Consider the following 18430-nt stretch of genomic DNA (forward strand, 5'->3'; position numbering starts at 1 on the left):
AATTGTCAGCAACTTGTATCTCTAAATTAAACTAATGCTGAACTAGATTCTACACTCTTACTTTTTACTTTACTTTACCGATTGTGGTTGAGTTTAGCCTGATTTTACTTTTGTATAGTATTATCTGATCTGATAGGATAGCATGCCAAACAAAGCTTTTCACTGTACCTCGATACACGTTACAATAATAAACATAAACTGCAATCGTGTTTTGGGTAGAAAGACAGTTATAATAGTCACAATAGGTTACATTTCTGGTAGGAAAATGCATGTGCTGCTCTGTGTTTGTTGAGACTAATTAATCTTACATTGTCATGTGTAAGCAAACAAATCCTCCAGACATACGATGTTTGATCATCTGGAATGTAATTCAAAAATGCAACTTTCTAACATTTTACATAGGTTACAGTGTTTTCAAACGATTGAGAATTTACTAGCATTATAAGAAAATAACTGCAGATGCTGGTACAAATCGATTTATTCACAAAATGCTGGAGTAACTCAGCAGGTCAGGCAGCATCTCGGGAGAGAAGGAATGGGTGACGTTTCGGGTCGAGACCCTTCTTCAGTCTGAAGAAGGGTTTCTACTCGAAACGTCACCCATTCCTTCTCTCCCAAGATGCTGCCTGACCTGCTGAGTTACTCCAGCATTTTGTGAATAAGAGAATTTACTAGCTTTTGATCATTTTGATTATTGTACTATGAACACTATAGCATTGTGAAGTACTATGACAAGCAAACATATGTTGAGGACAGGCACTAGAGAAGGGCACAAAGTGATTGTTTGCATTTCATGCAGCATCTGCCATGGTTTTCTGTGTTAATTTGGTTTGGTTTCTGATGTTTTTTGGTTTAATTTGCACTGTGAACTATCAATAACTGATAAACACGAATAAAGTAAAATGATAGGAACTCCAGTGAATGGGACTTGGAATTAACATATAACATATAACATATAACAACTACAGCATGGAAACAGGCCTGTCCGGCCCTACCAGTCCACGCCGACCATTCTCCCTGACCTAGTCTCATCTACCTGCACTCAGACCATAACCCTCTAATCCCCTCTTATCCATAAACCTATCCAAATTACTCTTAAATAATAAAATCGAGCCAGCCTCCACCACTTCCACCGGAAGCCCATTCCATACAGCCACCACCCTCTGAGTAAAGAAGTTCCCCCTCATGTTACCCCTAAACCTTTGTCCCTCAATTCTGAAGCTATGTCCCCTTGTTGGAATCTTCCCCACTCTCAAAGGGAAAAGCCTACCCACGTCAACTCTGTCCGTCCCTCTCAAAATTTTAAAAACCTCTATCAAGTCCCCCCTCAACCTTCTACGCTCCAAAGAATAAAGACCCAACCTGTTCAACCTCTCTCTGTAGCCTAAGTGCTGAAACCCAGGCAACATTCTAGTAAATCTCCTCTGTACCCTCTCCATTTTGTCGACATCCTTCCTATAATTTGGCGACCAGAACTGCACACCATACTCCAGATTTGGCCTCACCAATGCCCTGTACAATTTCAACATTACATCCCAACTTCTATACTCGATGCTCTGATTTATAAAGGCAAGCATACCAAACGCCTTCTTCACCACCCTATCCACATGAGATTCCACCTTCAGGGAACAATGCACAGTTATTCCCAGATCCCTCTGTTCCACTGCATTCCTCAATTCCCTACCATTTACCCTGTACGTCCTATTTTGATTTGTCCTACCAAAATGCAGCACCTCACACTTATCAGCATTAAACTCCATCTGCCATCTTTCAGCCCACCCTTCCAAAAGGCCCAAGTCTCTCTGTAGACTTTGAAAATCTACCTCACTATCAACTACTCCACCTATCTTAGTATCATCTGCATATTTACTAATCCAATTTGCCACACCATCATCCAGATCATTAATGTAAATGACAAACAACAGTGGACCCAAATTGGATTCCTTGGTTCTTTGGTTCTGCCAGTGTGACTGCCTCCTCAATTCTCCTGCTCTCTATATCGTTGGTGGTAAACACCATCCTACAAGGGGGTATTGAATGTAAGAGTCAAGAATTATGTAGTCACGGTTTATACGAGTTTGGTTAGGCCACATATGGAATATTGCATATAGTTTTGGTCGCCCCAATACAGAAAGGGTGTGGAGGTTTCTTTACCAAGAAGATGCCTGGATTAAGGAGTATTAGCTACAAGGAGAGGTTGGAGAGACTGTGATTGTTTTCACTAGTGTGCCAGAGGTTGAGGAGATTCCTGATAACAGCATATAAAATTATTGGAGGCATCGATAGGATAGTCCATCAGAACCTTTTTTCCAATATGGAAATATCATAGTGCACAGCTTCAAGGTGACTAAGAATCATTTAACAGACTATAAAATGAAGGCATGCAGTATCACTGGTGACAATGGGTTTCCTCCCAATAGTTCACACTTTATGGTCAGTAAGAAGTTCCATAGTGTTCGGGGAATCAGCGGGATCGCGCTTGTTTCGGTATCTTCCCACTCTGTGCCGTTCCAAATACGGACCCCAATCAGGAGCTGATTTGCAAGCAGCAGAAAGTTTCTACAAATAGAAACGAGAAACATTTCATACATTATATTTGATTTTTTTCCACCATTAACTTACAACCAGGATCAGCCTAGAACCCAATCAGGAGTTGCTTCATTCCAAGACATGGCAGCTTATATGAAGCGTGTATATTTATCATAGGATGCAACTCTGATGTCCAAGGTTCCATTCATAGACTGCATTGAGATAATCTAAATAGAACATAGAACGCAGAATAGTGCAGCACACAAACAGGCGTGTCAACCCACAGTGCCTGTGCTGAACATGATGTCCAGTTAAATCAATCTCCTCTGCCTGCACATGATCCATATCCCTTCATTCCCTGCATCTCGATGTGTCTATCCAAAAGCTTCTTAAATTGACCTATTGTATCTGTGGCATGGGACATCAGATATCAGAATCAGTTATGTGCTTCAGTCAGGCAGCTCTGTCACTGCCCCATATCTCTCCTCATCTTCCTGAACTCTGGTTTCATGTGGAGATGAGAACTGGGACCCCCAGTCAGGGTTAATACACAATAGGTGCAGGAGTAGGTCATTCGGTCCTTCGAGCCAGCACCGCCATTCAATGTGATCATGGCTGATCATGTTATACCATATGCAGTGTGAACCAGACCAGACTGACTGACCTGTACCAACCCAAGCATCACACAAAGAACAGTGGGCTCAGAGTCTGGGCAGCATTTGGAGCCCAAACTCAATTCAGAACCAATACTCTGAAATCACTCTCGGAGCTTTCACTGATTATACAGCACAAGAAAAAGGCCATTCATCCTGGGACCTCATTGTGAAGCTTCACCCCTCCACCCAATGTCTCATCATTTTGTGTCCATCCTTTACAAATATTCATCCCATTCCTCCATTAAACAGGTGAAGCATTTCACAGCCCAGTGACCTCAGCACCTTCCTCCCCAAGATATTGAATAAAACAACTACATTCATCTTAGTGACATGGATTTGCTCTTTGAAAGATGTTAAGGTGTTTCCTCACCTGGTACAATGTGGAGCCCTCAGCTTGGAAAACTCTCACAATGGCAATGATGGGGATCCACATAATGCAGACGGTGATCGTACACCAGCCAAGTGCTATTGCCCAGACCGGGTACTGAACGGATCCGAATGTTGGTGGGGTGAATGTCGCCAAAGACCAGGCTAAGATTACCTGTTTTAAATGATTTTGCAGAGATAGATCAGAAAATGAATGATTGCCAGTGGTTCAATTATTTTCAGTTTAAAATCATTAGAAGATGTGACCTTACCACCAGCAAACACGGCGAGATAAAACACCAGCACACTTTCCACCACAGCCAGAACACCCAGCTCCTCTCCCCAATCATCATCTCAATGTCCTTGATAAATCTGTTTACCCCTGTGGACAATAGGAAAGCAGAGATACTAAAATCACTTGTTTTTGTTTCTCATGGTGTGTTGATGTCACCATGCTAAAGTCAACTATTTCAGTTCAGTTTATTGCCTTGTTAAAAGCTTTTTTTTTCTGTGCCAACCAGTCAGCAGAAGGTCCTTCTCCAACAGTCCATGAGAAGGTGGTAGTGAGCTCAGTCCTGGAGATGATGTTATTCCCAATGTTGTTACATAGTATGTTTGACATGATGAAGTAGCTGTGAACCCACTTTGGAGGGTATTGAGGGTCTGGAGTCATATGTAGACCAGATTTCTGAATGGGATTTTATGACAATCTGGTGGCGTCACGGCCATCTGTAAAGTTACCAGCAGGCTTTTTCAGGTGCAGATTATTTCATTGAGTTTACACCTATCTTCTGTGCTGGGTTTGATCTCATGCCTCTGGATGTTTAGTCCAGAGTTTTCATTACCTACTATTCCCCATTTTTTCTGTATTTTATAAGAAGTAGGTCCAAATGAATGTATGGATGAAGACAAGGTGCAGAAGTGAAGTCTGAAACTCCTGGGATCCAGGACATGTATAGGATTGTACTTCAGCAGGTCCAAGACCAATATCTTTGTTGAGAGGCTAACTGGACCATTTCGGAGAGCTCAAAGCAATTGAAAGGAGGAAGTAAAGAAGACAGCAGGTTCAGAATGGAGAGAGGCAACATTGGATATAGAATAGAGGGATTTAGGAAATCTTCTCAGAAAACAGGAGAGTATGGAGGCACAAGAGACTGGAGATGCTGAGATTAAGTTTAGATATCGGAGGAAACAAAGTCTGGAAAGAAAGAAACTTAACGTGGATCTGCTTAAATGTGTTCCCTTTAGTTCAAGAAGCTTTAGAAATAACGGGGACAAAGTGAGAGCAGTCACAGAGCTCAGAGTGTGATATTGTTGCCATTACTGAAGTTTGCCTTGAAGGGGCAGGAATATCAGCTTAATATTCCCAGACACTGGGATGTCACATTAGATAGACAGCTGGGTAGAAAAAGCAATACTATGTGTCCAGGCCCCAAGCACTCAGAGGGAGATGGAAAAGCAAATATCTGAGAAGACGACTAACAAGGCAGTTGAAGATCCTCCATTCCGACATTGAGATATTGCACAATGCATGTCATTCTGCAATACACAGGATTTTTGCAAATTCACTATAGTTTTCCCATCAATATTTACAGCAACTTTGCTTTGTGTAGTTCACACCCAGTACTATCATTCCTGCTGACTGTTCATCTGCTCCTCACTGGGACACAGCCATAGAGTCAGAGTTACACAGTGCAGAAATGGGTTTGTACAGAGGAAGATGTGTTATTTTAAAGATTGACAAGCTTTCCATTGATCAGCCTAACAAGAATATAGCAGTTGCGAGATTTTTATCCCTTTCCTGTCAGAAAAGGTGTAGTTTGGTACTTACTGTTTCCATCGAGGTACAAAATATGATAGTGCGCATTCAAGGATAATACCATGCACGTCAGCAACCACTTCTGCAGAACCTGGATTGGTGTTAGCATTGCTCATAACAATGATTTAACACGTTGGCCCTTCAGTTCTTAGCAATGGTCCAACATTGGACTGGAAACAGGGTTTTCTGAAAGTAAACCCTTGTCAGAGCAGGAGGTTTTCAAAGAGGACACATTGAGGGTTCTGATAAAATACCTTCCCAGTGCATGCGGACCCCTATGGATGTCAGTGAACGTATTGAGCAGGATGAGCAAAAGATCAGGGGAGCTTATACAAGGGTACAACAACAGAAATCCCAGGAACCTTTCAAATTGGACAAAGAAAGAAAGAGAGTTAATGTTTCAATTCAATGATGTATCACTACAATTGTAAAAATTGGTAAACCGTCGTGTCTTGTCTTGCAGGGAGGGAATGGTTGTAAAAGGATACATACCAAGATTGGTTCCTTATATTCTCTTGAATTACCCAATCCCTATCATTTCTGCCCCGTGCCTTCCTTTGGTCCTCATATCCTCTGATCTTCCCTCTCCGACACTGATTGATCAGTCCTCAGCAGAGGCTACTTTATCGTGCCTCTTTATCCTCCATCTGAACAAAATCTGAATTGGACTCGACGTTGAACACTGTAAGATCTTATGACTCACTCCCTGTCACATATTGGCCTCAGGAACCACTTGAGAAAAATACTTTAAAGAGCTTCTTCATTACCCAAACATCTTAAAGTATCAAAGGCTCCTGAAGCTGTTTTGTTTCCTCTGAAGATCAGATAGGAAAGGTTTAGACAGTTTTAGGCCAAACGCGGGCAAATGGGACAGGCTTAGGTGGGACCTCTTAGTTAGCATGGACACGTTGGGCCAGTGAACCTTCCATGTTATATGACCCCACACATACTTTGCAATTTAATGAATTGATTTGTTTCAATGCTTTTTATGTTGTGCATACCATATATCCAGCTTACACCGATGAGTTCCAGCAAAGCGACTGTAATGAGAATCCATCCAGTACAGAAATAATCGGTCAAATGAATCCAGTAAATTCCAGCCTGAAGTTAAATGGAAAATTAGAAAATATTTCAAGAGGAATCCCAAACATTCAAAGTTCCAAAATATAAAGCTAGGAGGATTAATTTTACTACAAACCACTCAACCCCACATTGCTTCATATTCATTTATTAGAATCACAATCATGTAGCACGGAAACAGTCCGTATGCCCAAATAGTCTATGCCAACCAAGACGTCCCATTAAAGCAAGTCCCATTTGCTCACATTTAGCCCATATCGCTCTAAACATTTTGTATCCACGCACAAGTCTAAATGTCTTTTTAAATGTCATGCTATTTGCCTCAACTACGTCCTTTGGCAGCTTGTTCTATATACACACCACAAAAAGTTGGCCCTCAAGTTCCTATTAAGTCATTCCCCGCTTGTCTTAAACCGATGTCCTCTGGTTCTTGATTCTCCTACACTACCCTGGGATTTATTGCATTATATTCTGGGATCAGATGTGTAGCTGTTTAGTTTAGTGTAAAGATACACGATGAAAATATGCTCTTTGGCCACTGAGTCCATGCTGAGAATCGATCAACCGTTCTTCACAGGTCTCATAAAACAGAAGATTTCTTTTGAAATTGAGAGACCAAAAAATAGCACAGAAGACCATTGTTCTTGTTCCCTCATGTCAATACTTGGAGCATTCATGATTTAGAGCAAACATACTTTAAAACATAAACAGGAAATGCTGGAGATACACATTCAGTAAAGCAGTATTAATGGAAACAGAAACCGGTCTATGGATTTGGTCAGAGAGCCAACGTCTGCTTCCTTTTTGGGTTCACTGACCCAAAGCATCAACGTGAACAAGACGCATTTGTGCATTCCATCAACCACCTCTGGCATTCAGCATTTCAGTTTCCCAGATGACATCAAGCTGAGTAGACTTGTCTTTCATTGTAACTTACCTCTTTTCATTGACCCTCCCTATTTCTTCATGGGGATAACTGACAACAGTCCATTTCACACCCTCATTGGGGGCTACACTTCAACCCATTAGTGTTTAAAATCGCATCATTTAAGCTGAATAACCAATTTTGTACCTGCCTTGCAAATAACTCCATTTGGAGATGCAAGTAACTGCAGATGCTGGTTAACAAAAAAAAAAGACACAAAGTGATGTAGTAACTTTGTGTGTCAGGCAGCATCTTTGGAGAACATGGATAGGAGACTTTTCTTCAGACCAACTCGAGATAACTCCCAGAGCATCCCAGATGTTTGAGCTCCTCTGGCCTGCCCAGCTTCTACAGAACCCTAAAATATTATTTCAATTTTCGAACTCTGAATTTCCCTTTCCCTCTGATATTCCTCCACATTGAGGCTCCCTCTTGCAACCACACATGGACACGTAGTGGACAACCTACCTGTGTTACATACACAAGGCCGAGGAGAAATAGCAATACGCTAGCACCAGCCGTCAGCAAAAGGCGTTTTGATTGCAGATGCTTGGGGTACTGGTCCATAAGGGATGTTAAAATTGTTTCTGATGAAACAAAATGTTAAATCAGGTTAGAATTATAAGCCTGTGATTAGTGGTATGACTCAGGGATCAGTACTGGGCCCATTGCTGTTTGTGGTTTATATCAACGATTTGGATGAGAATGTACAAGGCATGATTAGTAAGTTTAAAGATAACAATAAAATGGGTGATATTGTAGATAGCGAAGATGGTTTTCAAAAGTTACAGCAGGATCTTGATCAGTTGGACAAATGGGCTGAGGAATGATTAATGAAGTTTAATACAAGTGCAAGGTGTTGCAAATTGGGAAGTCAAACCAGGGCAGGACCTTCAAAGTGAAAGGCAGGGGTTGGGGAGTGTCGTAGACCAGAGGTATCTAGGAGTGCACATCATAGTTCCTTGAAACTGTCATAGGTAGGTAGTGTTTTTTATACATTTGAAATGTTTAGAAATAGAAAATAATTTAAAAATAACTTGTAAATTAAATGGAGTGAACATAACTAATACAGGAACATGAAAATTATCTGAAACTTTATACAGGCATGTGAATTTTCTGCATTTCCACTGATGTCCACGTTTTTTTAATCCATTTTCCATGCTTTTAGCATGGTTTCCGATCGGAAAAAAAGAAAGAAAAAAACACAATGTGTAAACTTGTAATGAACACTAGGTTCCGCTCGAGGTCTCTTGGGGTTCCGCGAGAAATCTCCCCTCGCGCCCTGGAAGTCTCGCCGCAAATGTGGCACCTAGGCTGGGCAAGGCAGCCAATCTCGACCTCGCCTGGACTTCCGCGGCCGATCAGTGAGTTGAATTTGTAACCTGCGGCCGGGGCTGTGGAACTCCAACCCAGCTGGAGCCAGCAAATCTATCCCCATAGCCAACTTCCTTGGCCTGCTGGATAAACCATTAAAGCTCTGGAATCAAGAGTGCCAGAAAATGAGTGGTGGAACTGTAATGAGTAAATATTAAGTTTAAGTGCAAGATTATAAGACTAAATTAATTAAGACAGCGTTAAAATATAAAACACAGCAGAAAAGCCAATTACCACCTTTTTGGGCTAATTATCAATTAATGTGCGAATTTACTTCAAAATGGTATTAGTGTACAGTGACATATTCACATTATTTTCTAATGACTGTTTTTACTTTGAAATGCACTAAAAGAGGCTTGAAACTGGTAATTCTGTGTGTAAATGTTTGACCCCCAATATATGCCTCACACAAGCCCTTTTCCTCTTTTTTCTTTACCTCACTCACATGCCTGTTTATTAGAGCCCATTGTCAAATTGAAACAATTGCAGTCAGTGCGTCTGTGCTGCTTCTCGTGGGAGCAAGATCGGTGAGCCGTTTTCCCAGACTGACTGTTAAGAAACTGCAGGAGGTTAAGTAGACTCTGTGAGTGTCCAGATCATGTGCAGTGTCCAGAGAGTGGCGTATTATGACATATTGGGAAGGGGAAACTGTTGGACACTGTGTTCCACTCCTTTAGATTAAGTACTGCAGGAATGTCCAGTCAGGAAGGACAAGAGACTGCAACAACAAGTGATGCAAGCATGGGATCAGGAGGTAATATTGGAGGAGCCTCAGCCCTTGCACTTGTTTAATGGATAGATAATGTTTTGACAAGTGCCCACAACAGGGAGGAAAGTGTACAACTTGACCACAATACACATGGCATTGGGACTATCCATGACGTGGCATGCCTGGGATGGAGGAACTGTCATACGGGGAAAGATTGGAAAGATTAAGCTTGTATTCACTGGAGTTTAGAAGGATGAGAGGGGATCTTGTAGAGACGAATAAAATTATAAAAGGACTAGACAAGCTAGATGCAGGAAAAATGTTCCCAATGTTGGGGGAGTCCAGAACCAGGGGACACATTTTAAGAATAAAGTGGAGGCCATTTAAAACTGAGGTGAGAAGAAACTTTTTCACCTAGAGAGTTGCGAGTTTGTGGAATTCTCTGCCGCAGAAGGCAGTGGAGACCAATTCACTGGATGAATTTAAAAGATAGATAGAGCTCTAGGGACTAGTGGAATCAAGGGATATGGGTAGAAGGCAGGCACAGGTTACTGATTGTAGATGATCAGCCGTGATCACAATGAATGGTGGTGCTGGCTCGAATGCCCAAATGACCTCTTCCTGCACCTATTTTCTGTGTTTCTATGTTTCTAAATGTAATAATAATGGTTGGCAGTGTATTTAGTGGGATGGATATAATTCTTTGTATTCAGCAGCACAAGGCGCAAATACTTTGCTGCTTGGCCAGTGCGAGGATTAAGGACATCTCAAAAAACTATCAGAATCACTTGGAGAGGAAGGGAAATGTCCAATTATAATGGCCCTTGGGGAACTAAAAACATTGATAGGACAATTAGGTACTGGTGAAGGTGCATCTAAATTAAAAGATGAACAACAGACAATTATCTCCAGATTAATAAACTGAGCCCTAAGAAAATTGGAGACGATCAGAACCCCACCCACTGAGGAAGCAGATGAGGACAACTTCCCCTCTTCATCCAATCCCACTCCCATTATTCTGATGTGTGTTAAACCTTGGGGGAGGAAACATAAACTGCATAATTTATGTCCCAAGAACTAGGTGTAATGGTTGTGGAAGAGGAATTATGGCCCAAAACGGGAGATTAGTAATCACTGGAGTAACTGTAAAACAGAAGTTACATTACAAACATGCCCAGTGATATTTCTTTCACTTTTCACAATTCACTTCAATTGTTGACTCATTTAAAACAAACAGCCAGATGCTACTGGAAGGCAATGAGTGGAGTATTGTCTGCACAATACAACACAAAGAACTGTTGCACTACAATGCTAAGAACTACATTCTGCACTCTGTACCTTTTTCTTTGCTCTACCTATTGTACTTGAGTTTGACTTGATTGCATTTATGTATAAAGTTATCTGATTCAATTGGATAGCATTCAGAACATTGCTTTTCACTGTACCTTGGTACGTGACAATAATAAACCTAAACCAAAACTAAAGAAGCAAGGAGTGGTCATCCATTATCATACGGCCAGCAGAAATTTCTCATGGTATAAAAGAACAATTCAGATAACTTCACTTCAAAAGAGGAAGATCTCTGCTCTCTCACCAAATGTTCCAAACTGAGTGTCGATTCCCAGCGTGATCAGCATGAAGAAAAACAAAGTGGACCATAGAGGAGCCCACGGCAGCTGTGCAAGAGCCTCTGGGTAGGCGATGAAAACCAAACCGAAACCTGAACAGTGGATACAATCAAGAGTCAAGTGTTTTGTTGTCATATGTCCCACATAGAACAATGAAATTCTTACTTACAGTAGCACAACAGAATATGTAAACAGTGCACTGTAAACAATATAATAAATGAGAGAAAAAAAGTTCAGTGTGTGTGTATATATAATCACATACTCACAAATACACTAAAATACATACACACAAAAAACATACAATTATAGTGCAATAATAACAATAATCATCTATTGTAGTTCAGAGCTTATTTGAGGTTGTAGCGTTAAATAGCCTGATGGCTGTGGGAAGAAGCTGTTCCTGAATGTGGACGTTACAGTTTTCAGGCTCCTGTACCTTCTTCCCGATGGCAGGCGTGAAATGAGAGTGCGGTCAAGGTAGTGTGGGTCTCTGATGATGCTGGCTGCCTTTTTGTGGCAGCGACTCCAGTAAATCCCTTCGATAGTGGAGACGTCAGAGCTGGTGATGCACTGGGCCATGTTCACATCTTTTTTCAGTTTTTTTCGCTCCTGGGCATTCAAGTTGATGAACCAGGCCGCGATGCAGCCAATTAATATGCTCTCTACTATACCCCTGTAGAAGTTCATGAGAATCCTCTCTGACATACCAAATATCCGTAATCTTCTCAGGAAGTAGAGGTATTGATGTGCTTTTTTATAATTGCATCAGTATGCTGTGTCCAGGAAAGATCTTCGGAAATATGCACACCCAGGAATTTGAAGTTTTTGACTCTCTCCAGCATCGTCCCATTGATTTGTCATAGTCATATTCACCACCGTGCAGTCCAACATCAAAAAAAGCAATAAAGCAACAAACACAATTCACAAGTCCAACACAAAACATCCATCACAGTGAGTCCCTCCAATCCTCCTCACCGTGATGGAAGGCCAAAATGTTTCATCCTTCCCTGCCTCTTCGTTTCTTCTTCGCTTCTTCTCCCGTGGTGGGCAGCAAAATGCTACGCCGAGGCTCCCGACACCGAAGCTCCCGGGCGGTGTAAAATCTCGCCACCGATTTTGAGCCGCGCCGGACGATGGAATGTCCGGTCGATGGGTCGACCCAAGCCCCGCGATTCGGGGCGGAAGAAGATGTCACTGCTGCTGCTGGAGCACCCAAGCCGGTCGCCAACCAAGGATCTGAGACTCCCAATGTCCACAGGGCCCGCGGCCCACAGCCGAATCCTCTGATGGTGAGTAAGTCCGCAGGCTCTGTGAACCGGGGCTTCAGCTCCGCCGGATCCGCAGGAGGCCGCCCGCTCCTGGTGCCAGGCCAGTGTTAGGCCACAGCTCGAACGGAGGTGCGTCTCAAAGAGATCACCCCTCCATTAGGGAAGAGATGACCTGCAAGTTACCCCCCCCCCCCACATCGAACACAACTCAAAAACAGACAAACAGTGAAAAAAAAGACTAACACATTGGACAACAGGCGGGCCGCAGCGGCAACAACAGTGCCGCCACGAAGAGGCTCACCACAAGAGCAGTGAACTCTCCGCCATGATCACATAAACAATATTGTGGGTCCTCATCCTTCCTCTTCCAAAGTCCTCATAATCCCACCAGACTATTTGTTACACCCGTTGTTTGTTACATCAGTCAGTTTTAAGGGCCTGTTTTTTAGGCGATTTTTTAGGTGACTGCCAACGACTGTCATAATCGTAGCAGGTCGCCGAAAAAACGGTGAATGGACCCCCCTACGACAATGTCTACGACAAGCTACAACAACCTATCACTTAGTCGACGTCAAGCTACGGCAAGCTACCGACAACCGGCGACCCAATCGTCGTGAGTAGGACGTCCACCTACGACCGCACCTACGACAACCTACAACGACACCTATGACAACTGAAGTCAACCTACGTCTACCCACGACAAGCTACGACCCTGTTGGGAGACAACTGAAGACAATTCACGTCATTTTGGCCTCCGGTTTTGACGGCAGTACCTGTCGCCGGTTGACGTAGGTAGTCGCCAATGGAACTCACCGAAGTCAGCATTGGCGACAACCTACGACAGCACCTACATCAGGAGATGTCAAGCTATGCTCATTGGCGTCAAACCCACTGTTGCCGAAAATATTTCAACATTTCAAAATCCAGCAGCCACCAGAAAGACGCTACAACTCTTTGGGCGACTGAGGAGACTACTCACGACCATACAGGCGACATCCTAGCGATCATGTGGCGACAGCCTAGTCGCCTGTTGTCGCCTAAAAAATCGCCGAAGTGGGACAGGTCCTTTAGTCACTCCATGCATCTCACAACAATCAGCTATAACTCAAGCACCTCTATTCACTTGTTTATTCGAGTATATGCAAGGAGATCACCTAGACACAGAGTTCCAGGATATCAATTGGGATTCCCTTTGTCTGAAAGTTTCAGGGATGATTAGAATTTTTTAAGTGCATCCCAATACAAAGATAATGCGACCAAAGAAGGGAAAGTACTGGAACTAGTCTTTGGGAATGTAGCTGAGAAATGGTGTAAAATGGGTGTAAAGGCAGTATTGGAAAGGGGGAAGATTTTAAATTAAGGATCTGAACTGATGGAAGGATTCTTGATTAGTAAGAGTGTCAGGGGTTAAGGAGACAAGAAAAGAGAATGGGGTTGAGAGGGTTGAGAGGGAAAGATAGATCAGTCATGATTGAATGGCGGAGTAGACTCGATGGGCCGAATGACTTAATTCTGCTCCTATTAAACTTATGAATGCCAATTTCAATATCATTAGATCGGACAAGGCAAACTAGACGGGGAACAGCTACTTGTGGGTAAATCTAGCAAGTGATAGTCATTCAAAAGTCTAGTCACGAGAGTTCAGGAGCAACGAGATCCCATGAAGAATAAAGGCAACAAATATAAGGAAACCTTGAATCTGAAAGATTATTGAGGGTGAGGTAAAGCAATAAACATAATCAGAGACAAGGCCGCTGAGCTGAAAGGAGAGGCCATGCATGACTATGGGGATATAAATAAAAGAGAAATTAGGAGAGAAAAATGAGAGCACAAAATATACTTGGTGAACAAGTTTGAGGAAAATCGCAGGTGAATCACTGAACAACCGAGTGGGTCAATAGACAATAGACAATAGGAGCAGGAGGAGGCCATTTGGCCCTTCGAGCCAGCACCGCCATTCAATGTGATCATGGCTGATCATTCTCAATCAGTACCCCGTTCCTGCCTTCTCCCCATACCCCCTGACTCCGCTATCCTTTAGAGCTCTATCTAGCTCTCTCTTGAATGCATTCAGAGAATTGGCCTCCACTGCCTTCTGAGGCAGAGAATTCCACAGATTCACAACTCTGACTGAAAAAGTTTTTCCTCATCTCAGTTCTAAACACCTACCCCTTATTCTTAAACTGTGGCTCCTTGACAGATGTCCTTAGACAGATGCTTAGATGTCCAGTCTGGTCAGGAATTTGCCTGAAATACTTGGGCAAGAAGGTGTCCAGGCCTGTAGTGACTTCTCTATCAACAGTTATCAGCTACTATCAAAGTGGCTTGTTCATTGCCCGGACGTGGAAAGAGAGAAGGAAAGGCAGCAGGAGAAGGAAGCAAAGGGGAAACAGGAGAACTTTGAGTGTGTGAACTCTGCATCTTGTATTTGAACTGGATAACCACAAGCAACTGCTCAGATTTCAGATCTAGTTATGTTGGGTTTAACAGAAAGGCAGAAGCTGCCCTGAGAAACATGTGACAATGTGTAAATGAGGAAAATAGCTGCATATCGCTCTGTTCCACGGGCGGCTCTGGGTCTCTCTGATCAATGTTTAGTTCACCTTATTCCGACCTGCAGGCAGAAACTAAAATCTGCTAAACCTGTGGTCAGAACAATGACAAGCGAGGGCATTGAAAAACTACAGTCCTGTTTTGACTGCACTAATTGGAATGTGTTCAGGGAAGCAACCACAAACCTGTGAGTATACAGACACTGTGACTTCCTATATCAGCTTTTGCGAGGACAGTTGCATTCCCACTAAGACCCGGATCTGGTTCAACAATGACAGGCCCTGGTCATTATTGAACCCCAGAACTCAGACAGCTCCGCCAGTCTAAAGATGAGGCCTACAGGAGCGGGGATGCAGACCTCTTCAAGCAGGCCAAGTACAAGCAGAGAAGAGGAATCAGAGCTGCCAAGGAAAGGTACTCCGAGAAACAAGTTCTCAACTAATGACTCTTCTTCAGTTTGGAAGGGCTTGCAAGAAATCACCAGCTACAAGAGAAAAAACCCCGCTCCTTGGATAATCGTCAACTGACCAACAACCTGAACGAGTTCTACTGCAGGTTCGATAAACAGAAACATAACCCTGGTACCCCATCCCCAATCACCACTTCACACCTACTCACAGCCTGACTCCAGTCTGCAAAGACTGGCCCCTTCTCCCCCAACCCCCGACCCCTCTGCAATCACCACTTCACACTCACTTACAACCTGACTCCAGTCTGCACAGACTGGGCCCTCGTCCACCACCGACCCCCCTCCTTGCTGCCCAACATCAGTCTGGCCACTTCTCCATCTCCAACAATAGAAATTGCGGAGGTGGAGACGCTGTTCAGGAAACAGAAAAGCCGGAAATCTCCAGGACCGGACAATGTTCCTCCCTCTACCCTTAACCTCTGTGCCGCACAACTGGCACCGATCTACACAGACATTTTCAACCAGTCCCTGCAAACCTGTACTGTCTCTGCCTGCTTCAAAGTCTCCACTATTGTCCCTGTACCCAAAAAGACAAGGATCACTGGTCTTAATGACTACAGGCCTGTCGCACTGACCTCTGTAGTCATGAAGACCTTTGAAAGACGTGCTGGCCCAGCTGAAAAATATCACAAACCCCCTGCTGGACCCTCTGCAGTTTGCGTACAGGGCCAATAGATCGGTGGATGATGCAGTCAACCTAGGCCTGCACTTCATCCTCCAGCACCTAGACCGCCAGGGGACCTATGCAAGGATTCTGTTTGTGGATTTTAGTTCTGCATTTAACACCATTGTGCCAGAGCTACCACACTCCAAACTCTCCCAGTTGACTGTGCCTGAACCCCTCTGTCAGTGGATCATCAACTTCTTGACAGACAGGAAGCAGCATGTGAGGCTGGGAAAGCACATCTCAGACCCGCAGATCCTCAGCATAGGAGCACCGCAAGGCTGCGTACTCTCCCCTCTTCTTTACTCTCTCTCCAGGATGGGAAGGAATCTGCCTACAGACAGGAAGTGACACCGCTGGCGTCCTAGTGCCTTCGCAACAACCTGGAGCTCAATGCTCTTAAGACAGTGGAATTGATAGTAGACTTTAGGAGCGTTCCCCCTCCCCTCCCCCCACTCAACATCAACAACACCTTAGTCACATCTGTGCAATCATTTACGTTTCTTGGAACCATCATCTCCAGGGACCTTAAATGGGGGAGCCACCATTGATTCCATAGTCAAAAAGGCCCAACAGAGGATGTACTTCTTGCGGCAGCTGAGGAAACACAATCTGCCATAGGCAATGGTCCAATTCTATACTGCCATCGTAGAGTGTGTCCTCACCTCCATCATTATTTGGGGCATTTCCAGCAGCTTTTAAATACCCATTGCATCAGAGAAAATTGAAGTCTCACATACTTTGTTTGGGGCGTTAATTCATGAGTGATTCTGTGTTGCAGGTTAAACGAGTAGGAGTTGTTTGGGAGTGGCTTTGGGAAAGAGAGGGAGGTGAAGGAAGAGGGTTTCCTGATCAATCTCCCATCACAGCAGCTAATACAAAGCCCGGGATTAGTCAGACTGGATACCTGAGCTCTGATGGAGCATAACTTTGCTCTCATTTTATTTCCCCATCTTACATCTACTGTACCTATCTTGTGGATGGTGCAGTGTCGCATCTGGTAGAGCTACTGCATCACAGTGCTAAAAACCTGGGTTAGATCCTGAACTCAGGTGCTGTCAGTGTGGAGTTTGCTCGTTTTCCCTGTGTCCGTGTAGGTTTGTAGGTTAATTGACTTCTGTAAATTGCCCTTAGTGTGTAGGGAGTAAATGAAAAAACCATGGAACTAATGTGAACGGGTTATCAGTGGTCGATGTGGACTCAGTGGGTCGAAGGACCAAAAAAAAAAATTTATAAACAAAAACTACTGGAATGTCAACACGGTTTAGTGGATCTCGCGTGTAATTACATCCTTTCATACAATTACTAACATTTACTCTGATTATGTTATACGGTACTAATAATTGGTATTAGCAATAAACTAAACCTCCCCATGAATCACTACAATGACATAATGTAAAGGGAGAGATTAATTTGTTCAATCTTTTTCTTTCATAAAGATTAATACTTGAGCATGATATATTCAATTTGTGATATTAATCAAGTGTTCTAAGTTGCACAAGGAAGTTAAGTAAAAGCAGTGTGCCTTCCCGATCTGCCATTCTGAACATTTCCCAATCAAGAGCAAAGTATGAACAAACAAGTCTATCGATTCCGTTTCATTATTCAGCTCGTTACTCTAATGAGCTGTGTGGCACATTCGACCTAAACATCTCCACAAATGAGTCACTGCTTTGGATCTAAGTGTTGATTACTGTACTCTTCACACCTAACAGAGGGTTGATGTCAGAGAAATGGCTAAGGGTAAGGAATCCTGTTTGAAGATTTCTCCCATTCTGATTATTCCCAATGATGAATTACTGATCGCTTTTGATGAAACAAAGAGAATGCCAGAAATGATCAGCAGGTCAGGAAGCATCTGTGGGGAGAGAATCTAACCGGTGAGGTGGGCAGTGAGGTTCCCTACTCCATCACCATCTACTCCATCAAAATCCAGTACAGTGAGTCTGACACCACAGTTACCTGACTGAACGACCTCTGAAACAGGCTTGTTCTGTATGTGAGCCATGTGTCCCAGGACGGAGAAGATGGCAAATCCAGCAAACATACTCGTGGCACAGTTCACCGCACAGACAGTGATGGTGTCTCTGTAACAGTTGTTGTGGAATTTGTTGTAGGACGACAGGGTTATCAAGTTACCCCATCCCACTGCAAAAGAATAGCATATTTGTGTTGCAGCATCTTTCCAAACCTGGGAAACAGAAAATAAAATTAGTCACATCAGGGATATTAAATTCAAACTTATTCAACAAGTTTGGATCAGAGACAGTCAGAACCTGTTTCCGGATAGAAAGAACAAATACGAGAGGGCATAGCTCTATGGAGGGAGGGACAAAGTTTAAAGATGATGTGCAAGGTAAGTGTTTTACACATAGCATGGCAACCGCCTG

The 18430-nt window shown here is 43.3% G+C and overlaps 1 protein-coding gene across 1 annotated transcript in view; it reads right to left on the bottom strand.

The window, feature by feature from the left end:
• Window positions 1–2421: 2421 nt before the first annotated feature.
• The window catches only part of LOC144600448 (sodium- and chloride-dependent neutral and basic amino acid transporter B(0+)-like), a 50332-nt gene continuing 34323 nt past the window's right edge, over window positions 2422–18430 (bottom strand). Inside the window, exons 8-14 of the mRNA XM_078412057.1 lie at window positions 18003–18231; window positions 11053–11178; window positions 7844–7962; window positions 6372–6471; window positions 3824–3933; window positions 3556–3726; window positions 2422–2559 (exon numbers count right to left, since the gene is read on the bottom strand). Of these exons, the coding sequence (XP_078268183.1) occupies window positions 2422–2559; window positions 3556–3726; window positions 3824–3933; window positions 6372–6471; window positions 7844–7962; window positions 11053–11178; window positions 18003–18231 (993 nt within the window). The remainder of the gene's footprint in view (window positions 2560–3555; window positions 3727–3823; window positions 3934–6371; window positions 6472–7843; window positions 7963–11052; window positions 11179–18002; window positions 18232–18430) is intronic.

The sequence above is a fragment of the Rhinoraja longicauda genome, chromosome 15, assembly GCF_053455715.1.
Source record: "Rhinoraja longicauda isolate Sanriku21f chromosome 15, sRhiLon1.1, whole genome shotgun sequence".
Classification (NCBI taxonomy): Eukaryota; Metazoa; Chordata; class Chondrichthyes; order Rajiformes; family Arhynchobatidae; genus Rhinoraja; species Rhinoraja longicauda.